This window comes from Agrilus planipennis, unplaced genomic scaffold (genome assembly GCF_000699045.2).
Source record: "Agrilus planipennis isolate EAB-ADULT unplaced genomic scaffold, Apla_2.0 scaffold37, whole genome shotgun sequence".
Lineage (NCBI taxonomy): Eukaryota > Metazoa > Arthropoda > Insecta > Coleoptera > Buprestidae > Agrilus > Agrilus planipennis.
The window spans coordinates 1,791,158-1,815,940 of record NW_020438995.1 but is presented as its reverse complement, the minus strand read 5'-3'; the positions used below and the strand labels follow the sequence as shown (position 1 = coordinate 1,815,940).

Genomic DNA, 24,783 nt, shown 5'->3' with positions numbered 1-24,783 from the left:
ATCAAAATCGAGAAGAGAAAATTTGGAGGAAAGCTTAATAGATTTTTTTTCCTGGTAAAAGGTCAAATTACATTACTTTCTTGCATGAACTTTTTTTTTAATACCTGTAATAACCAAGTCATCATACTTGGGCCTCCCTGTATACTAAATTTTGAAATTATTGAAATCAGATATTTGAATTTCGATTTTGTACATAATCCATTAATGATTATGCATAAATATACGTATAATATATATATTACTTGTAATAGATTGAAGTTTGAGATTCCAATGTAAATTGATCTTTAATCGCATGGTTTTAATGGGCCAACAGATATCAAGTTACAGTGGACTCTTCTGATGAGTTTGTGAGCATTTTTATTGAAATTAAGAAGAAAAACAGTTTAATTCTCGTTTGCTCATTTCTAACATTTAGGTAAGTACGAATCAGATTTCAATCTAAAGGTATTTCTATTTATAAATTCTACGTCTTTAAATTAAAATGATGAAGAAAGAGTTTCAAAAATCATTCTAATATAGAGTAGGTATGCGCCAAGTGCTAAATTTAACCCGAAATGCTCCCATTAATCGGTGAACATTGAAATTTTCCAGACATCCATACATCTCATTAAACTTGTCTTATGGTAAAACACGGCGCCTTGAAGAAGCTCACTTCTACAATTCGAGAAATAGGAGAAATAAAAAACAACAAGAAAATCGATAAGGCCTCTTTTAACGGTTTCTATTGAGATTTATTAACTTAAAGTAGTGGCGGTTTTTCTGTACGAGCTGCGAAGATGCAAAACAAAAATGTTTTCTACATTAAACTCTAAACTAAAAATATTATCTTTCCGTATTTATTTGTTTACAATTAGTTCTTATTAACCATTTTGAATAAATGCAATTTATATAATCTACGGTTGATCTTTTCAGTATGTACCATAGTTTAGACTTAAGGCGCTGAAATGGAAACAGCTAATCGCATGGACATTAGTCAAGTACATGTTAGACATCACCAAGAGGAAAGTTAGACATGTCCTTCCACCATAGTATCGCAAGAAAAAGCTCTAAATTTATTTATATACTTGTATACATTTTACGTAGAATTTTTTCAGGAATTCAAATAAAATAGCTTATTTAATGATTTATGTTAAAATTAATTCATTAATTTTTATTTTCTGGTACATCTCCGCCTCTACAGATCATATATAGAACCCAAAAAAACGTTAAACTATTCGCCAGGGAAGAAGTTAGAATATCCTTATAATGTAGGATATTGAAATGAACAAATTTTGCAATTTATTTGGTGTAATATATAACGTCATTTTACTTACGAGTGTTCAACATTCTGTATTATTTCAATTTATCTTTAATTAAAAATTTAGTTACGTAGAATGTTTTGATTAGATTAGGCTAGCGTCCCTTTAAGACAGTATTCAATGACACCCCTCAATTCATTTTAAACGGCCTATATTGAGGACAAGTTTGCATTCCAGTGACTTTTCTTTTTTGCAGACTACATGTGCACGCCGCCACTGGTTCGTAGCAAAATTTGCGAAGACTGGAGACCGAATGCGATAAAACGAAGTCGAAGAAGATTTAATTTTCGAAAGTAATAATTCATAATTATACGCTGTGTGTTTAGAAGTTCTCATCCAAGAGAAGCAGAATAATAAAAGGATTAAATAAACCAACTTCATCTGTGTTATTAAATTATACATGCTAATAGACTTTTTCGTGACGTAGTATCTGATCTATTATTACGCGCGAGTATTAGAAACTGTTTGACCGAAAACAAAATATTTGGATAGGGACTTTGCGTGGCTCCTTTTTTTTGGACGCTGGTTTATTTGCTTCTGTTAAAATCCATATTGATCATTCATCACGTTTAAGGAAAAAAAATGTTCTTACTTAACACAGGATTGTAACTAAACTAACATAAATTGAACATCGATTAGAAAGGATTACAAAAAGTAGGATTATATTATGCAACAATTATTTCTATTCCTAACATTCCTGAGTTATTGGTTACCCAGATGCAAAACAAATATCGCCGCTCATGTTACTGTTATATAGTTGATACGATCAAAATTGGCAGAGTCCACAATAAATTATCTGTTAGAATGGACTTGTTAAGTTAGGACATGCTTGATGAGTAAGTAGTACAAAGTGAAAAAGAGATAACTGAATTATAGTAAGCGGTGCAGCGGTTAGAGGTGGCTTAGGTACGTAGAAGATCAGGGTCGGCTTTATAAGTGCCTGGTTGGAATTATATCTTTAAATAATCGTTTTTGCTCTCAAATTCTGCTTGTCTGTATCGCTTTCTGTTACATATTAATTGGTGTAATGTTGTTTATTTTTCTTTATTAGTATCCGCTGCAATTCCTACCTGACATCTCTTTTCTATATTTACAATATGTCCTACAACGTCTATCTATCGTAAGTAAAAGTAGACGTTCTGTCAGCAACCGCTCTAGTCTATTTAGTAAGTTGAAAGAAGACAGTAAATGCGACAGTTTTATTGGGGATCATGCCAATTTTGAACGTCTCAACTATAGATAGATTCGTTGAAAAAGTGGATGACCCATTGATTATCATAAATTTTGTTCGAGAAGCTTTGAGGAACCCTTTGTATAAATAGTAACTGCGTAGTTGTTTATGTAGTTGATAACGTAAAATTCATTATTTGTCTTAACTTTTTAATATCATGTACACGGCAGGGCCGCTGATTAAAAACATTAAATATGAATTTTCAACATGTCACTGGTCTACAAGGATTTCAATTTTTTAATGTGTGCTTTATCCTGCATACAGAAATATAAGTTGTCGAGGATAATAAATAAATCCTTGGCCCTTTGAAATATTCGTTTCGATTTTAAGTCGGGCTTCTTTTAACGACTGTTTCTGAAAATTGAATAATTTGGAATAATGACATTTCTATACATAAAATATTTTTATCGTTTTATTTTTCTACCGAATGGATGGAAGTCGTTAAAAATGCTTGTTATCGTATTACCAAACCAATAAAAATGAAGGCTGTTATAGAAGGTAAAAAGTGGGGCTTAAAACTTCCGAAAATGACAAATATTCAGTTCTGGCTTTGAGGGATGATACTACTAATAATATACCACAAAACCCGATTTTAATTGCACAAGAAACAGACAAAAAGAGAAAAATAAATTTCAAGGCATTTTTTATTTAAATTTAAAAATTCATTAAATTTTACCAGCCGAAGTTTGCATTCATTAAACAAGTTATTAAAGTTAAAAGCATTATCTCATCAACATAAGGTCGTCAGTCCTAAGACTGGTTGGACAGGCACCTCCACTCATTCTTATCCTGAGCTAATCATCGCATTTCACTGAAACTAGAACATCCCACATCCTTAACTATTTACGAACCGTAATGTAATCTAGGTCTACTCCTACTCCTCTTAACTCCTGTTTCTGCTTGTAATATTTCCCTGACTAGTTCTTTATGCCTCTGTTTTCCTACTCTTTCTGATACTTCTTCATTTCTAACCTTCTTTATCCATGGTATCCTCATCGTTCGCCTGTAACACAACATTTCGAACGCTTCTAACCTTTTCTTTTCCGCCGCGTCCACTGTCCATGTTTTGCACCCATACACCGCCGCGTAGAAGTGACTCGACTTCGCGCTGTCCTCTGCTTTATATTCCTGCTAATATTCCTTCCGTCCTGACTTATCTGACTACCTAGATACCGAAAATCAGCCAGTTCTTCTAATTTTTTGTCTCCTATCTTTATATTTGCTCTTTCCCTACTTTTTCTTCCCTTGCATATCAGTATTTTTGTTTTACTTTTATTTATTTACTTCATCATACCAAGCGAAAAATCTACAGAACCGTCAAAGAATAATTCAACATGTAGACACTACTGCTGTTTACATTGTTCAATAAATATTCCCCCTTCGACTTTTATGTCTCGAAAATTTTTATCAGCATCCAGCAACTCGCCTTGAGTTGTCAAAACTTCCTGTTTACTTTTTTAGTAGGAAAACGTGAATGTGAAATGTAGTTTTACGCGAGACTTTTTGAAAACTAACAGGGTTAATTTTTTTCGTTTTTAATTTACTGAAAGGAATCTGTCACGCTACACGTTGGTTAGGTATATAAAAATTCCATAAGTATCACCCTTTCACATGCATCATTGCCTCATCGCTTTTTGAGATAGCGTCATCTGTAAATTCGCGTAAAATATTACCTTGCTGAATGAAAAATATCCTGAACATGTGCCGTAGAGATTGTTCTCCTTAAACAAACCTCGTTCAGACATTCTGGTCCATATTTTGCACCCTCGGGAAGATTTGCATTATTTTATGCGGGTAAGCACGAGTTAGTGACATATGCCGTAAAGAATTAATTTTATAATTATGCAAATGCATAGTCATCAAAGGGTTCGTGGTATTAATTAGTTACTTGAAGTAATTAATTTTACTTTGAAACATAGACCAAAAGAATACGAAGTGCACGGTTGTTGACACATGTTACAAACAAAGAGATAATCAGTACAAAAAAGAGACACCCTAACAAAATTATGTTAAAAATCGTGGCAGTTAAACGGTAATGTTTTTAAATTTATTCCTTAATTTATTTAATAAGGAACTTCCGAACAATCACGCTTTTAATTTGTTTAAAAAAGCACAAACGGGTTTATATTTTCTTTTGTTTATAATTTTAAACAGACGTAAAATTCAGAGAATGAAAAAACACAAAATTACTCTCTGGTAGAGTGATATTTCCTATTTGAAATAGTTACTTAATAATACGTAATGACTCACAATAAAGTTCGTTGTGACGCTTGCTTTTTATATACCCTCATCTTCATAACCGTTTATATTTTCGACCAAATGACTCTAAAAATCAAGAATAATATATGTTCTTGATCAACAACTTATAAAACTACCAAACGAAGCTGTTAGAGGACCGCCACCAAGTCTGTAACAGATAAGCGACCTAAACCAAGATGATCTTGTTCTGTATTCTGGGCTATGGCGACAATGTAAAATGATCTTGCAAACGATCTTGCAACAGCAGGTCCTTAGTAGCATCCCATTGTCCTAGAACCAGCTGTTGGCACCTGCAACAGCCTCGTTGAGGAAGAAATTGCAAATGGGCCTTCCCAAACAAATACAATCAGGATGCAGACAAGTAGAGGGCTTCGTTTCTCCTATAAACTGTCTTCCCAGTCTCAAAAGGAAAAAGCTAGGACCCTTGTGGAAATCCATAAAGACCACAGAGAACTACGATACAACAGGAATAAACTAGGATGAACCATCAGATCTTCCTGTCGTTTTTGTAGGAAGAAAGTTGAAAATGCTATTTATATTCTTCTTCTGCGAAGATTCCCTTGGAGCGTAAGCGCAATTCGCAATTAAAAAGGGAAAAAAAGGGAAACCGAGGGATTATCCATGCTTGCGAAGGTCTGAACAAGTCCAAACCCAAACAGTAATAATAATAATCTAAGTAATGAACAATAAATTCTTGGTCAAATTCTTTTACTAAAACTGCCAGAAACGATCGCGACTTCAAACTTCTTAGCTCTCATCAGTATACCATAGATAAGGTACCATGTAACACGATATTCATCAATTTTTTGGCTAACCTCCTCCCACGTATCCGTTATGTATATGGCGTGCATTATAAATTGTAAATTTTTTAGTATTGAATTCCGAAAAGAAAGATCTTTTAATTTCCAATAGTCCACTTCTAACTAATAAGCAAGTATATAATTTGTAATCACCTTTTAAGCGTGATGTCTCATTGCTGACCAACGGAAATCCAANCTAGTTTTAGAGAAATGCGAAGTTTAGCTCAGGATAGGAAAGAGTGGAGGTACGTGTCCAACCAGTCTTAGGACTGACGACCTTATGATGATGATGATTAAATTTATTACAAAATTGTAATGCTTGTCTAAAATCCTAGAGGCGATATGCTTCCATTTTGTTTAATTTTAATCCGTGTTTATTTTGAATTTATCCCTGTATCTCCAAGAATTTGAAAAGGAGGGATGGCGACAAAACTCCTTTTTGGCCACAAAAACAGGGATCTTTAAGGGTCATTTAACATAGTTCACCTTCTTATCTTTGATAAAGATAGACTAAACTTAACTTTAACCTTTCTCTAAAATATCAAAAACTCACCATATTTTGTGATTTTAGTCGGTAGTTATACATTTAGTATATCGTCCACAATGGAGTGCAAAAATTTTTGAACATGAAATGTAGGAACGTAAAATATGTGAGATATATAGGGTAAATCTGAAGTAGCAACTAGATGCAATAGGGAATAACTTGTTGATTACATTAGCATAATTAAAAGGGACAAAATAGAAAAAAAATCAGAAGTTACAATCCGAAGGTGGTCCTAGGCGTGAATTGGCAACACAAGAGCGAGTTGTGTTAACAATTAAGCAGCTGCATTGATGTAGAATGTAAATAGTGACGGTTGTGGAGTGACTGATAACGTAAGTATCAACAGCTTACTACCACGCTACTACACACAGTAATGTTTAGACGTCCATTACAATAAAATTTAATTATATAACAATTATATTCATCCCTGATAGTAGTCAGGACTATTTAAAGTGCACCAACATGGCATTAAAAACACACACAAAAAGACATATATGAAATTGTTATTATCGCCTCTTGCAAGCTTGTTATTTACTCATAGTGAAAAACAAATTTAAACGAAATTGAAATGTGATTATATTTATTTCAGTTTTTCTGTATTAACTGACTATGCTTTGTTTTAAATAGAAATTTTGTGTCGCAAAATGCAATAAAAATGAAAAATCAGGAGGAAGTTTTTCTTTTTCGATGGTACTAGTATATCACTACAAATATAAAGAATTAGTTGGGGCCGAATAAGGGGCTTATCGTTACCTCTCCTTTAATTTTGGTGTTAGATTGTGTTTGGGCGTCGAACAAAATTTATAGAAAATGTTACGTTATTTATGGTAAGCAAGTTTTATATTATACTTAAGCTTTTTTGGGGAACTCGTCAAATCCATCTCTGTTTTTAAACCACGGAAACTGAATAAACCATGGAAAGTTTGAATCTATGATTATTAAAATTCGAATAATGTAACCCTACCTTCCACATTAAGTATCTCGTTCGGATTTTATACCATATGTGTATTCTTGTAATAAGTAATAGTAATTAATTTAAGAGTTTTACCGATTATAAGTCAGTTCGTCATCGTATTCAGTTTTCTCTTCGTCTCCAGCGGACTCCTCGTCGTCGAAACTAGGTAGTTGTGAACTAAATTGCGATCGTCTTTCTAACAAACTACTGTAGCCACCGATTGAGGAGAATCTCCTTGCTGTTCTTGCCCAGGAAGCAGGTAAACTGCTCAGGTCAATAGATCCCCTTGGAACATTAGGATGGAGTTGTTCAAAGAGAGTTGCTTCGACCACCGCTTGTATTTGTCTTTGTTCTTCCTCCTCAGCTTCAGCAACAGCTGCGGCAGCCAGTTTTGGATCTTTGAGAGCTTCGTCAGTCTTCGATTTTGATTTGTATACAATTAGGATAACCATGAGGCTGAAAAATCCGCCTAACGTGGCAGCTATACGAATACCAGTCATAACATCGTACGTTCGATAAAATTCTATCTTTATTTGTTCTCTTGGGCTGATTGTTGTTGTTGCTGTCGCTGTTTTGTTGACTGTTGGAACGATGTTTGACGATACTGTGGTCGTTTGGGACAACGGAGGTCCTACGCTACCCCTGACATTCCCTAGGGGGGTGTTTGGATCCACCCCCATCACGTTTTTGCGGAATTGGGAGCACCTAAAACATATAATTAGAAATTCATGAATCATCCTGCGTATTTTTGTATATGAATTGTAAATTAACGGAGAGGTATTAGTTTCAGTTTAAGTAAAGTATCCAAATCATTATACACATTTGTTACGAATTTAATTTTTGAGCATTATTATGATTTATCATTTATACGTTTATTCGAAACTCAAAGGCCTATGTTTAGAATGCTCTGAATTACTTTGTAGAGGTCTTTGACTTGTATTGGTTGAGAAAAGCTTGACGGAGTCTAACTTAGAAGTATCAAAAAATTAAATAAAAAATAATTTTTACAACATGTTTTATATAAGTTAATTGTTACAGATTTCTTTTAGAAGGTCTTCGAATACTCGCACATTCTCCACTAGAGATTTCACCATCCCTGTGGTCTTCAAATAATTATAAAATGCTTGGGACGGAGTCCGTTTGTGTGAGTGAAATTTCTTTTATGCTTAAGGATTCTTTGTTTGATGGATTTTTTGGTTTGTCCGATGTATATTTTGTCATTCTAGCGAATAGACTCCTTATGATTATTATCTGTACTATTTCTGATAAATTTAGAAAGAGTATTACTATTAGCTTTTTGTAATTTACGGTTTAATATAGTGGATGTATTCACCATAATCCACCCTTTTAAGCAATATTAAATTCATTCATATTTTCTTTTAATTGAAGAAACCTTTCCAATGTGAAACAGTTATAGCGTAAAAAATATAAAATATCGTTGTGTTCTTTATTTGTTATTGCTTGTTTTAACATGTTCTGCCTACAATTATTAATCAAATTTTTAACTGAAGAGCAACTTGAAATATTACTCCGTAGTATCAGTAGCAAGAGGATATTACTGAGAAAACGAATTATTGTTGCTTTCTAACATCTCTTTTTACGTATTTTACCGAGAAACAGGGAACATAAACCCTGGTATAGGTATTTGAAGAAGTATTAAAAAATTATCGAACTTAATTTCTGATTGAAAATATGCGACCTATTGGTTTCAACTTAAAATAATGATCCAAAGGAATACGAAAACGACTTCCCAAACTTCTAACGAACCGTTTTGCTTAATCACCTTGCTTTGAATAGGATTTCTTAAGCTTTTAATTCTGGAAAATCTTAACCTTCAATTCAAAAACTTTTCATTAAAATTTATAGAATATATTATATTTTGTAACCGCTTTTGAATTTTATTCATCAAAATCGAGAAGAGAAAATTTGGAGGAAAGCTTAATAGATTTTTTTTCCTGGTAAAAGGTCAAATTACATTACTTTCTTGCATGAACTTTTTTTTTAATACCTGTAATAACCAAGTCATCATACTTGGGCCTCCCTGTATACTAAATTTTGAAATTATTGAAATCAGATATTTGAATTTCGATTTTGTACATAATCCATTAATGATTATGCATAAATATACGTATAATATATATATTACTTGTAATAGATTGAAGTTTGAGATTCCAATGTAAATTGATCTTTAATCGCATGGTTTTAATGGGCCAACAGATATCAAGTTACAGTGGACTCTTCTGATGAGTTTGTGAGCATTTTTATTGAAATTAAGAAGAAAAACAGTTTAATTCTCGTTTGCTCATTTCTAACATTTAGGTAAGTACGAATCAGATTTCAATCTAAAGGTATTNCCCTGTGGTCTTCAAATAATTATAAAATGCTTGGGACGGAGTCCGTTTGTGTGAGTGAAATTTCTTTTATGCTTAAGGATTCTTTGTTTGATGGATTTTTTGGTTTGTCCGATGTATATTTTGTCATTCTAGCGAATAGACTCCTTATGATTATTATCTGTACTATTTCTGATAAATTTAGAAAGAGTATTACTATTAGCTTTTTGTAATTTACGGTTTAATATAGTGGATGTATTCACCATAATCCACCCTTTTAAGCAATATTAAATTCATTCATATTTTCTTTTAATTGAAGAAACCTTTCCAATGTGAAACAGTTATAGCGTAAAAAATATAAAATATCGTTGTGTTCTTTATTTGTTATTGCTTGTTTTAACATGTTCTGCCTACAATTATTAATCAAATTTTTAACTGAAGAGCAACTTGAAATATTACTCCGTAGTATCAGTAGCAAGAGGATATTACTGAGAAAACGAATTATTGTTGCTTTCTAACATCTCTTTTTACGTATTTTACCGAGAAACAGGGAACATAAACCCTGGTATAGGTATTTGAAGAAGTATTAAAAAATTATCGAACTTAATTTCTGATTGAAAATATGCGACCTATTGGTTTCAACTTAAAATAATGATCCAAAGGAATACGAAAACGACTTCCCAAACTTCTAACGAACCGTTTTGCTTAATCACCTTGCTTTGAATAGGATTTCTTAAGCTTTTAATTCTGGAAAATCTTAACCTTCAATTCAAAAACTTTTCATTAAAATTTATAGAATATATTATATTTTGTAACCGCTTTTGAATTTTATTCATCAAAATCGAGAAGAGAAAATTTGGAGGAAAGCTTAATAGATTTTTTTTCCTGGTAAAAGGTCAAATTACATTACTTTCTTGCATGAACTTTTTTTTTAATACCTGTAATAACCAAGTCATCATACTTGGGCCTCCCTGTATACTAAATTTTGAAATTATTGAAATCAGATATTTGAATTTCGATTTTGTACATAATCCATTAATGATTATGCATAAATATACGTATAATATATATATTACTTGTAATAGATTGAAGTTTGAGATTCCAATGTAAATTGATCTTTAATCGCATGGTTTTAATGGGCCAACAGATATCAAGTTACAGTGGACTCTTCTGATGAGTTTGTGAGCATTTTTATTGAAATTAAGAAGAAAAACAGTTTAATTCTCGTTTGCTCATTTCTAACATTTAGGTAAGTACGAATCAGATTTCAATCTAAAGGTATTTCTATTTATAAATTCTACGTCTTTAAATTAAAATGATGAAGAAAGAGTTTCAAAAATCATTCTAATATAGAGTAGGTATGCGCCAAGTGCTAAATTTAACCCGAAATGCTCCCATTAATCGGTGAACATTGAAATTTTCCAGACATCCATACATCTCATTAAACTTGTCTTATGGTAAAACACGGCGCCTTGAAGAAGCTCACTTCTACAATTCGAGAAATAGGAGAAATAAAAAACAACAAGAAAATCGATAAGGCCTCTTTTAACGGTTTCTATTGAGATTTATTAACTTAAAGTAGTGGCGGTTTTTCTGTACGAGCTGCGAAGATGCAAAACAAAAATGTTTTCTACATTAAACTCTAAACTAAAAATATTATCTTTCCGTATTTATTTGTTTACAATTAGTTCTTATTAACCATTTTGAATAAATGCAATTTATATAATCTACGGTTGATCTTTTCAGTATGTACCATAGTTTAGACTTAAGGCGCTGAAATGGAAACAGCTAATCGCATGGACATTAGTCAAGTACATGTTAGACATCACCAAGAGGAAAGTTAGACATGTCCTTCCACCATAGTATCGCAAGAAAAAGCTCTAAATTTATTTATATACTTGTATACATTTTACGTAGAATTTTTTCAGGAATTCAAATAAAATAGCTTATTTAATGATTTATGTTAAAATTAATTCATTAATTTTTATTTTCTGGTACATCTCCGCCTCTACAGATCATATATAGAACCCAAAAAAACGTTAAACTATTCGCCAGGGAAGAAGTTAGAATATCCTTATAATGTAGGATATTGAAATGAACAAATTTTGCAATTTATTTGGTGTAATATATAACGTCATTTTACTTACGAGTGTTCAACATTCTGTATTATTTCAATTTATCTTTAATTAAAAATTTAGTTACGTAGAATGTTTTGATTAGATTAGGCTAGCGTCCCTTTAAGACAGTATTCAATGACACCCCTCAATTCATTTTAAACGGCCTATATTGAGGACAAGTTTGCATTCCAGTGACTTTTCTTTTTTGCAGACTACATGTGCACGCCGCCACTGGTTCGTAGCAAAATTTGCGAAGACTGGAGACCGAATGCGATAAAACGAAGTCGAAGAAGATTTAATTTTCGAAAGTAATAATTCATAATTATACGCTGTGTGTTTAGAAGTTCTCATCCAAGAGAAGCAGAATAATAAAAGGATTAAATAAACCAACTTCATCTGTGTTATTAAATTATACATGCTAATAGACTTTTTCGTGACGTAGTATCTGATCTATTATTACGCGCGAGTATTAGAAACTGTTTGACCGAAAACAAAATATTTGGATAGGGACTTTGCGTGGCTCCTTTTTTTTGGACGCTGGTTTATTTGCTTCTGTTAAAATCCATATTGATCATTCATCACGTTTAAGGAAAAAAAATGTTCTTACTTAACACAGGATTGTAACTAAACTAACATAAATTGAACATCGATTAGAAAGGATTACAAAAAGTAGGATTATATTATGCAACAATTATTTCTATTCCTAACATTCCTGAGTTATTGGTTACCCAGATGCAAAACAAATATCGCCGCTCATGTTACTGTTATATAGTTGATACGATCAAAATTGGCAGAGTCCACAATAAATTATCTGTTAGAATGGACTTGTTAAGTTAGGACATGCTTGATGAGTAAGTAGTACAAAGTGAAAAAGAGATAACTGAATTATAGTAAGCGGTGCAGCGGTTAGAGGTGGCTTAGGTACGTAGAAGATCAGGGTCGGCTTTATAAGTGCCTGGTTGGAATTATATCTTTAAATAATCGTTTTTGCTCTCAAATTCTGCTTGTCTGTATCTCTTTCTGTTACATATTAATTGGTGTAATGTTGTTTATTTTTCTTTATTAGTATCCGCTGCAATTCCTACCTGACATCTCTTTTCTATATTTACAATATGTCCTACAACGTCTATCTATCGTAAGTAAAAGTAGACGTTCTGTCAGCAACCGCTCTAGTCTATTTAGTAAGTTGAAAGAAGACAGTAAATGCGACAGTTTTATTGGGGATCATGCCAATTTTGAACGTCTCAACTATAGATAGATTCGTTGAAAAAGTGGATGACCCATTGATTATCATAAATTTTGTTCGAGAAGCTTTGAGGAACCCTTTGTATAAATAGTAACTGCGTAGTTGTTTATGTAGTTGATAACGTAAAATTCATTATTTGTCTTAACTTTTTAATATCATGTACACGGCAGGGCCGCTGATTAAAAACATTAAATATGAATTTTCAACATGTCACTGGTCTACAAGGATTTCAATTTTTTAATGTGTGCTTTATCCTGCATACAGAAATATAAGTTGTCGAGGATAATAAATAAATCCTTGGCCCTTTGAAATATTCGTTTCGATTTTAAGTCGGGCTTCTTTTAACGACTGTTTCTGAAAATTGAATAATTTGGAATAATGACATTTCTATACATAAAATATTTTTATCGTTTTATTTTTCTACCGAATGGATGGAAGTCGTTAAAAATGCTTGTTATCGTATTACCAAACCAATAAAAATGAAGGCTGTTATAGAAGGTAAAAAGTGGGGCTTAAAACTTCCGAAAATGACAAATATTCAGTTCTGGCTTTGAGGGATGATACTACTAATAATATACCACAAAACCCGATTTTAATTGCACAAGAAACAGACAAAAAGAGAAAAATAAATTTCAAGGCATTTTTTATTTAAATTTAAAAATTCATTAAATTTTACCAGCCGAAGTTTGCATTCATTAAACAAGTTATTAAAGTTAAAAGCATTATCTCATCAACATAAGGTCGTCAGTCCTAAGACTGGTTGGACAGGCACCTCCACTCATTCTTATCCTGAGCTAATCATCGCATTTCACTGAAACTAGAACATCCCACATCCTTAACTATTTACGAACCGTAATGTAATCTAGGTCTACTCCTACTCCTCTTAACTCCTGTTTCTGCTTGTAATATTTCCCTGACTAGTTCTTTATGCCTCTGTTTTCCTACTCTTTCTGATACTTCTTCATTTCTAACCTTCTTTATCCATGGTATCCTCATCGTTCGCCTGTAACACAACATTTCGAACGCTTCTAACCTTTTCTTTTCCGCCGCGTCCACTGTCCATGTTTTGCACCCATACACCGCCGCGTAGAAGTGACTCGACTTCGCGCTGTCCTCTGCTTTATATTCCTGCTAATATTCCTTCCGTCCTGACTTATCTGACTACCTAGATACCGAAAATCAGCCAGTTCTTCTAATTTTTTGTCTCCTATCTTTATATTTGCTCTTTCCCTACTTTTTCTTCCCTTGCATATCAGTATTTTTGTTTTACTTTTATTTATTTACTTCATCATACCAAGCGAAAAATCTACAGAACCGTCAAAGAATAATTCAACATGTAGACACTACTGCTGTTTACATTGTTCAATAAATATTCCCCCTTCGACTTTTATGTCTCGAAAATTTTTATCAGCATCCAGCAACTCGCCTTGAGTTGTCAAAACTTCCNAAAAATAATATGGCATGCAAGGGAAGACAAAATAGGAAAAGAGCGCATATAAAGATAACATATGAAAAATTAGAAGAAGTGGCTGATTTTAGGTATCTAGGAAGTCAGATAAGTCAAGACTGAAGGAGTAGTAGGGATATAAAGCAGATGATAGCGTAGGGTCGAGTCGCCTTCAATAAAAAGAAGTCACTTCTATGCTCACGAACGGTTAATTTAGAAATTCGAAGAAGATTGTTAAAGGTGTATGTTTGGAACGTGGCATTATACGGGTGCGAAACATGGCCGGTGGGCGAGGCCGAAAAGAAAAGATTAAAATCGTTCGAAATGTGGTGTTACAGGCGAATGATGAAGCTACCGAGGATAGAGAAGATTAGAAATGAAAAGGTGTTAGAACGAATAGGGCAACAGAGGAGTCTACGGAAGTCAATAAAAAGTAGGCGAAATAGGTTGGTAGGACACCTTCTCAGGCATGAAGGTCTAGTCAGAGACATATTAGAAAAAGAAACAGAATTTAAGACGAGTAGAGGTAGATCAGATTAGATAAATAGTTAAGGATGTGGGTTGTTCTAGTTTTGGGGAAATGCGAAGATTAGCTCAGGATAGGAAACAGTGAAGGTGCGTGTCCAATGAGTCCTATTACTGACAAACTTATGATGATGAAAACCAATACTGATAAATGAACAAGACGAAAATCAAGACCAAGATGTACTAAAAAGATTATCGCAAAATTCTCTTCAAAATTCTAATACAGTTACAAAACAGAATGTAATAATAAAAATGAAAATTTTATGTAAGTAAATTTAAAAAAATCGCGTTTATAGTAGAAATTCGACCTTTTATATTACGCCAGTTTCTTCTCTTAAAACAGAATTAGATAGAATACTTTGAGGAATGCCTTGAAATAAAAACAAAAGAATTAAAAGTAACCTAAAAAAGGCGCAAAGATTATAAAACCACTAAATGTTTTATTTCAAAAGGAAGATTTTGCTATGTACAATGGTTTTTCCGCCACTCTGAAGAATGAAACTACATGTTGTCTATGCATCATAAAAAAACAATTCATGATTTCCACTTGACGGAAGAAAGTGTCGTGCAACAATGAACCTTTTAAAAGAAAATTCCGAGAAAGACCTTAACCAGAACCGTAAAAGATTCGCTACAAAGTATACAAGTAATAATAGTTGGAATTTAAACAGCGTTTCGTTAAAACATGTTAAAGACTAGATTTCTTTTTAAGGTATGTTTTGCCCTTTGGCACTGCAAAATCCTTCAATCATTGACATTTATTTTGTCGCTTTCAAAATAAGTTTTATTGAATTTGAAACATTTTCTGAATGGGCGTGTCCCGGTACAACCATTCAACTCTTATTTTTATGGAGTAAGCAACAAATAATTTTTCTATATGCTTCCTTATTTGTCCTTGTCACCCGTTTTAATTTGAAACAAGACACTGATGCCGATAAGGTACCATGTAACACGATATTCATCAATTTTTTGGCTAACCTCCTCCCACGTATCCGTTATGTATATGGCGTGCATTATAAATTGTAAATTTTTTAGTATTGAATTCCGAAAAGAAAGATCTTTTAATTTCCAATAGTCCACTTCTAACTAATAAGCAAGTATATAATTTGTAATCACCTTTTAAGCGTGATGTCTCATTGCTGACCAACGGAAATCCAATTATGAGATAACAGAATTATTCTGACAATTTTAATACGTAAAAAGCCGCGTCTCGTCTCCGTGAATTTCTTGTATTTATATATTAATTAATATTTAAATGCATTATAACTTTGTGTTGAAATGGCAGTGGAGGCACATTATAAACGCGCTTATAAAACTTGATATTTCAGTGTTGGAAACATGAAATGGTAAATGGGTGCTCGAATTCGTTTTCAAGGGGTTTCTAGTGATTTCACATGCTGAGGTACGAGAAGAACAATTTCGTTTCCATTTCACGATAAAGAAACGGTTGCTACATATAAAATGAGATGCCTATCTAGAGTATCTAAAAGTTTTCGTTGTGTACACCCAAAATTGTAGAAAGTACGAAGATACAGGATTCCATTTCCCCTATCCGCTTACGGTATCCTAAAAATGCACGAACAACGGAAACCGAATTACAACTTAAAATTAAATTCTTTTCTGTTATATTATTTCGATGTAGAAATGTAGATAAATGAACACAATTTAATTTGTTAATATCGGGTTGTTCGGAAAGTCATTTCGTTTTTTCCCGAAAGAGGATTTAATTGTATTCTTTTGCACCCAACTTCACATTTAAGCCGTATAATTTTTATATGCTTTGAGAGCTCATATAGCAAGGCTTGTGTGTGAAAAATTCCAATTAATTCTACGCAGTAGTTTTTGGTTGGTGCCCTTTTAAATATGGAGAGCGATAAGCAGCATTTTCGACATATCTTACTGTTTTACTACAGAAAGGGTAAAAATGCTGTTCAAGCCAGAAAGAAATTGACTGATGTGTATGGAGAAGGTGTGTTGACAGTACGCCAGTGCCAGAACTGGTTCGCTAAATTTCGATCCGGCAATTTTGATGTCGAAGATGCACCACGTTCGGGAAGGCCGGTTGAAGCTGATAAAGACGCGATAAAGGCATTAGTTGATGTGAACCGGCGAATAACAACACGTGAGATCGGATTGAGGTTAAATTTATCAAATTCAACAGTTTATGACCACTTGAAAGGCCTGGGATTATCCTCGAAGCTCGATGTATGGGTTCCCCATGTTCTCACAGAGAGAAATCTGTGTCGCCGCATTGACGTCTGCGATTCGCTTCTCAAACGTCACGAAAATGATCCGTTTTTGAAGCGCATCATCACTGGGGACGAAAAATGGGTTGTATACAACAACGTCAAACGCAAGAGGTCATGGAGCAAAAAAGATGAACCGGCTCAAACCATTTCCAAAGCCGATATTCACCAAAAAAAGGTGATGCTGTCTGTTTGGTGGGATTTTAAAGGAATCGTTTTTTTTTAGCTTTTACCGGATAACACAACGATTAATTCGGAAGTCTACTGTCATCAGCTGGACAAACTGAATGATGCACTTCAACAGAAAAGGTCAGAACTAATCAACAGGAAAGGTGTAGTGTTTCACCAAGACAACGCGAGACCTCACACAAGTTTGGTCACTCGCCAAAAGCTTTTACAGCTTGAATGGGATACAATGCTACACCCACCATATTCTCCAGACCTGGCACCATCGGATTATTATTTGTTCCGGTCACTCCAAAATTTTTTAGACGGTAAAACCTTCACCTCAAATGAGGAGGTCAAAAACCTCCTCGATCAGTTTTTTGCCAGCAAAGACCAAAAATTTTATGAGCGTGGAATTATGCTACTACCAGAAAGATGGCAAAAGGTGTTGGACCAGAACGGTCAATATATAATTTAATAAAGTATTTGTTTATTATTGTCTTTCATTTCTACAACAAAAAACGAAATGACTTTCCGAACAACCCTATATATAATCAGACTTTGCAAATAACATGCGACAGTTGATAGTACTTACTAGCCGGGTATAGTATAGTACATAAATTGTGCAAATGTCTATTTTGAGTGATAAAAAAAATCCTTTAAATTCTTTAGTTGAAAGGAAGAAACTTTCCGTGTCTTTCACAACGTAACTATGCGTCGTGGGTTCAGTCCTTCTTAGAAAAGGATCTTTTCGAAAATCATTGAATCCCGTATTTAGTAGCAAATTTTTAAAGATATATTGTGTTCACTACGCTATCTATATCCTTGACATTTTTGTTAAGAAATTATTAAAAAGTAACTTCTTTTTTTTTATTATCCTCACAATTACAGTCACTCATTAATCAAATGCAACACAAAACCAAGTATTTCAGCTTTAACATAGTCGTAAAGTTGTGATCATGTCTGACAGAAACCACGTTCTCCTTTATTTTGTTAATTGCTGTTTATTCCTTTCAATTAACTGCAAAAATTAAATCATATTATCCAACAATTAATGTGTAAAAACAAATGAAGGTTTCCAAATATGCCTCCTCTTAAACTACGTACCGTAAAAATAATATTGACCCTGACCTTTTTATTCTTTATTGTTAACACGACGCGATATGAACAACATGCACAGGTAGATACGTGTGTATTCAAGTACAACACACAATCCAATTTCTGCAGGAAGCCCTGCTGGAAAGGTACTCGGGGCTATTTTAAAACCGACGTTGAAGTTAGCCGTAATGAATATCTGTTTGGGGGTGTTCTTTGTTATGACTTGTTGTTATGCTAGGATGCAATTAACGAAATAGAACAGCTCCGACAGCGTACCTACGTGAGGCTCCGGCTGGCGAGCAAGGAAGAGACACCTCAAAATTGATTTACTTATGTATGTATGTATAAAACTAACTAATGTTAAGTAGGATAAAATGTGATGCAATTCTCAGCACTTGAGTTACTATGGAAGCTGAGGGTGCGACACTTTAACAAGCGTCTCTATACACGTGTACTGATGATAAGCTAAATATTCAAAATATTTAGCATGAAAATAATACATCAGTGGCATAGTCATGGGGGAGAAGGTTCTTTTAAATTATACTGCAGTTTGAGAAGTGTAAGAAGCAAACCATATAAACTTAAATATACTCTTCTTTTCTCCAACTCCATCTGTATGATATTTTTTATCATACACATGGCCTCTTTGAAACGAAGCTATACGGTTAATTCCTTCCCTTTTTAAATAATTTGCTCCTCTAGTCTATTTCTTATTATTTTCCTGTATATTTTATACCCCGTATCCATAATTACAAAACCCTTCTAATTTTTGACACTATCCCTTGCCCCCCTCTTAAATATTGGACCACCAATCCCACACTTCCATGCTTCAAGTATCCCCATGCCATATTCCTACGGTAATTTCCAGTGTCAAGCATATCTATTGCATATCTTCAAGTCTCCCCAGGAATTCCATCTAACTTTTATAACTACTTCCCATTTCTTCTAACTGTTTCTTCTCTACTAGTATCCTAAACATTCCTAAAACCCCTTCTTTACCCCCTTCCAATACCGTTTTAAAGTATTTCATCTACTCTATCACTTTATTCTTACCACTCACTTGTGTTTTACTACTTTTCATGTAACTATTTCTTATTTTCCAGTACCATCCGTTTCTCTCGTCGCCATTAATTCATTTATTATCTTACAACGGCATTCTTCTTTTCTTCTTTTAATCTGCTTTCTATATTTAAATCTTTATTTTTTATTCTCTTCCTCTCCGTACCCATCCTTTCTCATTGCGTCCTTATAATCCTTCCTATTCCTCATATTTTCCAAAAGTACTACTGTGCATTACCTTCGAAGTATGTGAGTCAAAATAACAACCTATTTGATAACGAACAGAACTAGAGCCTATGTACGCTATTTTAAACTTTAATCATTAATCATTTATTATCATCATCATCATAAGGCTGTAAGTCCTAAGACTGGTTGGACATGCAATTCCACTCTATCCTATCCTGAGCTAATCTTCGCATTTCTCTAAAACCAGAACATCCCATATTCTTAACTATTTGTGAACAGTAATCTGATCCAGGTCTACCTCTACTCCTCTTAACTCCTGATTCTACTTGTAATATATCTTTGACTAGTCCTTCATGCCTGAGAAGGTGTCCTACCAACCTATTTCACCTGTTTCTTATTGACTTCCATATTGACCTCCGTTCTCCTTTCTAATACCTCTTCATTTTTAACATTCTTCAGCCACGGTATCTTCCCATTAACCATTCGGGAGTACAGAAGTGACTTCTTTTTGTTGAAGGACGACTCGACCCTGCGCTATCCTCTGATATCTCTCTCGCTCCTTCCATCCTGACTAATCTGACTTCCTAGATACCGAAAATCAGTTACTTCTTCTAATTCTTTATATTCGTTATTTCCTTACTATTTTTTTCCTTGCATACCAGTATTTTTGTTGACTTTATCATTTATATGAACCAAAATCTTCATCTTTAATTGTAGTTTCATAGAGAGCTTCTAGGTACCTCTTCTTTACCTTTTATACGGTTTTATCAATCGTTTTGTGTTGGGGGTTTTGCAAGCTTTGACTAAATTTCTTAGAAGTCGATGAAAATCAACATATATAACAGAATTTACTTTGCGTTCGCTACTAGCAAGGAATGAGCGCTTTATGATAATTCCTTCATTGTTGATTGCTCAATAAAACGCCAAGTAAATCTCTAACGTCTAAAATATTGAACGCTGTCGTAGCTGCAAGTATTCCAAGTACGTATAAACCGGCAAGGTAGTTGCACGCATTCGTCATAAAATTTTGATCTAAAGTCTTATCTAGTGCTTATGTAAATGTACTATACTTTCCCCGGATTATCAGAAACAACATAAACACAAATATAGGCGAATGATTGAATTTACATAAGTCACAAAAAAGTGCACTTAAGTAGCGACCAAAATTTGAAAATAATAAATAATACATTTCTTTACAATATTACTAAATGTAATTTTAATGAAATTAAATTAATTTTGAGTTTTTGAAACCGAGAACAGTTCTTATGAAAGACGTGATTTCTCTTTCGTTTTTACGGAAAAACTTTTTCTAGTATTAAGAATGATAGTCACTGAAAGTGGTGGAGTAAAAGCTATCAGGACATCCATTATATTGTCCTGGGGCGTATACATTTGTAAAAAAAATATGATTTTTAATTAGGAATGCTGTAGCTACCAACCAGTTTTGAGAAAATGCTAGACTTTCTACCAAGTTCTACTAACAATATGGACGAGAACGGTATTTCCAGTGTCCTTAATAAAAATTCCTAAAATCAACACCGTAGGAAAGAAAATGTTGGAAAGATATCAATACATGAATGTGGTGAATTAATTATTATTGCCTGTACTAGGAGTATAGAAGACCGTTTTGCTCCTCCAGCCTTAATTTTTCTCCGCAAAAGGATTCGTAATTGATAAAGGAGTGAAGTCTCTCGAAACTTAAGCAGTTATCTGATTAACTAAGGAGTGAAGGACGTGAAGTTACTGATAGAAATTGTACAGACCAAGAGAAAGATGAAAGTGCTTTAGGTTCAGATGTTATAAAAATTGAGTCCTTTAAGCATGTTCATTCCATTTGAAAATTCATATGAAAAATTAGTTTTAATTTTTACACTTGTCCAATAAATGTTTTCTTAAATAGAAACCGTTTTCGTTGTTTTTTTTTAACGTACTTGAAACAGGAATTGAAGGTTTTATCTTAAAACGGTTTTATGATCTCCTTTTTTGTATTCTCAACGACTTTCTTTCTTTTAATGTATTTTTCAAGCAATAAATTCTAATTTTAAATTAAGTAATTTCCGTTAAAAGCTTTTAAAATGTTTAATAAAACAGAACTTTATTGATTCCTAAACAGTTTAGATCATCAAGTACCTAGCACATATACATACGACAACGAGTATGTATTAGTATGTAGGCACTTAAATGTACACCATCTATATATTCCTTTAAGATAATATTACCTAAGATCGTTATTAAAAGAAGATAAATTAAAAATTAAAATGAAACCTTTTTTATGAGATTTTGCCTTTTAAAAAATTTATAACCTCGTAATTTTAAATTCATTCAACGATTTAAATTTTCCCAGGGGCAGATTTCCGCAAAAAGGCACATCAGCTGCGCACCTGGGGCCTGAACATTTAGCTGCTGAAATAAAATAAAGATTTTCATAATTAATAATTTAGCAAAGACATTTTAGAAGCAGAGACGGGAGTTAGGAGGAGTAGAGATAGACCTACATTAGATTAGTGTTCGCAAATAGTTAAGGATGTGGGTTGTTCTAGTGGAGGTGCGTGTTCAACCAATCTTAGGACTGACGACCTTATCATGATGATGAAAAGTTTATTGTTTAGCAATTTTTAATATCTATATTAGGTAATTCAATTACGAATTGGGAGAAAAAATAAAGTTTAACGTTTTATCTCTTTATTAGGAATGAAAAAATAAAATCGCATATTGATTTTTTCATCTGATTTACGTTCATTAAACCGGAATCGTCGAATTTAATTTTAACCCATACGTGGGAGCATGGGAGTGTCCGATAGATTTTGGAAACTTGCCGTCAAAGAACACCCACGCGAAGTGTAGTTTATTGCAGTCCTGTGGGGCAATGTAACATCAACATTATAATCCTAGTCCGAATAATCGTTTTACCAAAACAAATCACACGGTGTCGATTTTCACGTGCCAAAAACATGAATAATGACGAAAATGCTGTTTATGAGACAATGGACTTCGAACCCGCAATTTGTCATTAACGTGTTGATGTACTACAAGTTGAGATCTCTGACAGGTTGAATCCAAATAAAGAAATCATACTACCGCATCATGCCCTTTTAATGAGTTTTAAGTCATTAGCAAGAGGGATATTCGTAAAGCAACTTTTCAGATTGTTCGACGTCCTTAGAGAGCAGTGAAAGCAACGAAACATTTTAAGGTGAAAAACTAAGACTAACTAAAACCTAGATTTTATTTGAGCTAATCTTATATCCAAAATTTCTTCTCTGAAACAAAAAAATACTCCACATTTCAATAGTAAACATTTTTCCTACATTATGCATAGAATTTTAAAAAAAGAAAATGGGAAATTGAGAAAAACTGACCAGAAACAGTTGAAATAAGAAGTAGATTTGAAAGACTCTCTACCTTGTCAATCGTAGGAATGGTCAAAAAGTTTGAAGCAATCTCAGGCATCGTCCGTAAAATAATTGTCATTTTCGTACAATATGTCCACATAATACAGCCAGATAAAGAAGTTCCTTGAGGCCAAAAGTCAAAAGTACATTGGCACTAGAAAGTAAAAATAGACTTGAGGAAATGAGAATACAAGAAACTCAAAACAGTGACAGAGGATGATATTAGAAGTTTCTAAAAACAATTAGGCCTCGAACTTCAACATCATAGATGAAGGAAAGAAAGAAAACGCATAGAGGAAGAATGAAGGCAGAAGGCATTAGGCGAGGATCACACAAGCACAAATAGATGAAGTCGGATAAACGTGGTCGTCTCAAACGAAAGAAGAAGTAAAATTAACGTTACTTGATTATTATTAAAACAGTTTTTCGCATTCTTCACAATTTTATTGTCAACTTGACATATGTTTCGCCAAATTGTGTCTACTTCAGATGAGTATGTCAGGTTGATAACATAACTGTTTCATTTTTAATTTTTCAATGAATTTCCATCAAAAAAAATTCTATTAATCTTATTATTAGCAGTTACTCAAAACAAGTGATAATTAATGTTAGTAGTTTTCCATCATTTAAAGCAGGTACATAATTGTAATTGTTACAAGTTGGTGTGAATCACATTTGAATTATTATCTGTCTATGTACATATGTGTATTAATTGAATACATACAAACGATAATGTTTTTTGCCATACAGATTTTAATTTCGCCTACTCATTGCTATAACACGTTTAACTCATTTGTTTATGTACTTGTAAAACAGGTGTATTTTGCCTATCTGTGTGGGGGATATTAATATAAACTTAATGCAAATTACACATTCAAAAGAAAAAAAGACGGTTCAGTCATACGGAAAAAGCCACATGACGGTATCTAGACGATACTCTGGATTATTACTGCATTTTACACATGTGTGTAGGTAGATCGTCGTGTTCGAGGTAAAAAGATACCATATTTATATTATTTCTCATACCTGCATACATAGATATGCGCCTGTAATGTCGAAATACATATGTATGCGATAGGCAGACGGACGTAAAACTTTCCATTGATGAATTGGCAGAATGGTGTACAATGAGTCATTTAAAAAAATTCCAAAACTAAGAAAGACAATAATCGGTAAGAACAAATAAATTCCGTAGCGAACGTCATTATCAGGAGCGTGGTGACGTTGATGAAATAAATGGGACCACGTAAAGGCTGATTCCCACTGTCCGTCTAGACACCGTCAGCCAACCGTTTGTCGGATGTCCGTCAATTTTATGTTGTATATACATTATACAACAAATGACCGTCGGCCTTTTGGCAAATTTTGAACGGTTAGCACGATGTTTAAAATATTATTCGCTTATTGATTTAGCAATTGTTGCTCTTTCACTTGAAGGAGAAGATGCAAGAGTTGGAGAAGAAAGGGAAAACAAAAAGAGCAGGAAAATCAAAAAAATGGGTACGCAAAAGTTTTATTGGACAGAAAAACTGAAGGAAAATTTTTTACGTCGCATAAACTGCTTGTTAGATAATGAAGTAACGTTTCTTCAGTCTAAATATCAATTGATAAAGGTCTAGATGATGGCCCTCATCCCCGAAAGGGGTGGGGTGGGTGGGATCGAAAGAGGAAGTCTACCCCACCACTGTACCATAAAAAGTTCGTGGCGGTCTCACCCCCATAAAAAGTTATGGGGCTTCAAAGTTAGTAAATATGCCAATTTTTATACATTTCTAGGCATGTAAATATTTATATGGTCATTCTTAAACAATAATCAAAGGTACAACTAATGGAAAAATACATAAAAATATTGAGAAAGTTATATAAAACATTATTTAAATATCTT

General features: G+C 33.4%; 1 protein-coding gene across 1 annotated transcript in view; it reads right to left on the bottom strand.

Moving 5' to 3' along the window:
- The window catches only part of LOC108745139, a 41,298-nt gene that overhangs the window by 5,109 nt on the left and 11,406 nt on the right, over positions 1-24,783 (bottom strand). Inside the window, exon 2 of the mRNA XM_018481229.2 lies at positions 7,181-7,792. Coding sequence (XP_018336731.1) covers positions 7,181-7,767 — 587 coding nt within the window. The 5' untranslated portion in view covers positions 7,768-7,792. The remainder of the gene's footprint in view (positions 1-7,180; positions 7,793-24,783) is intronic.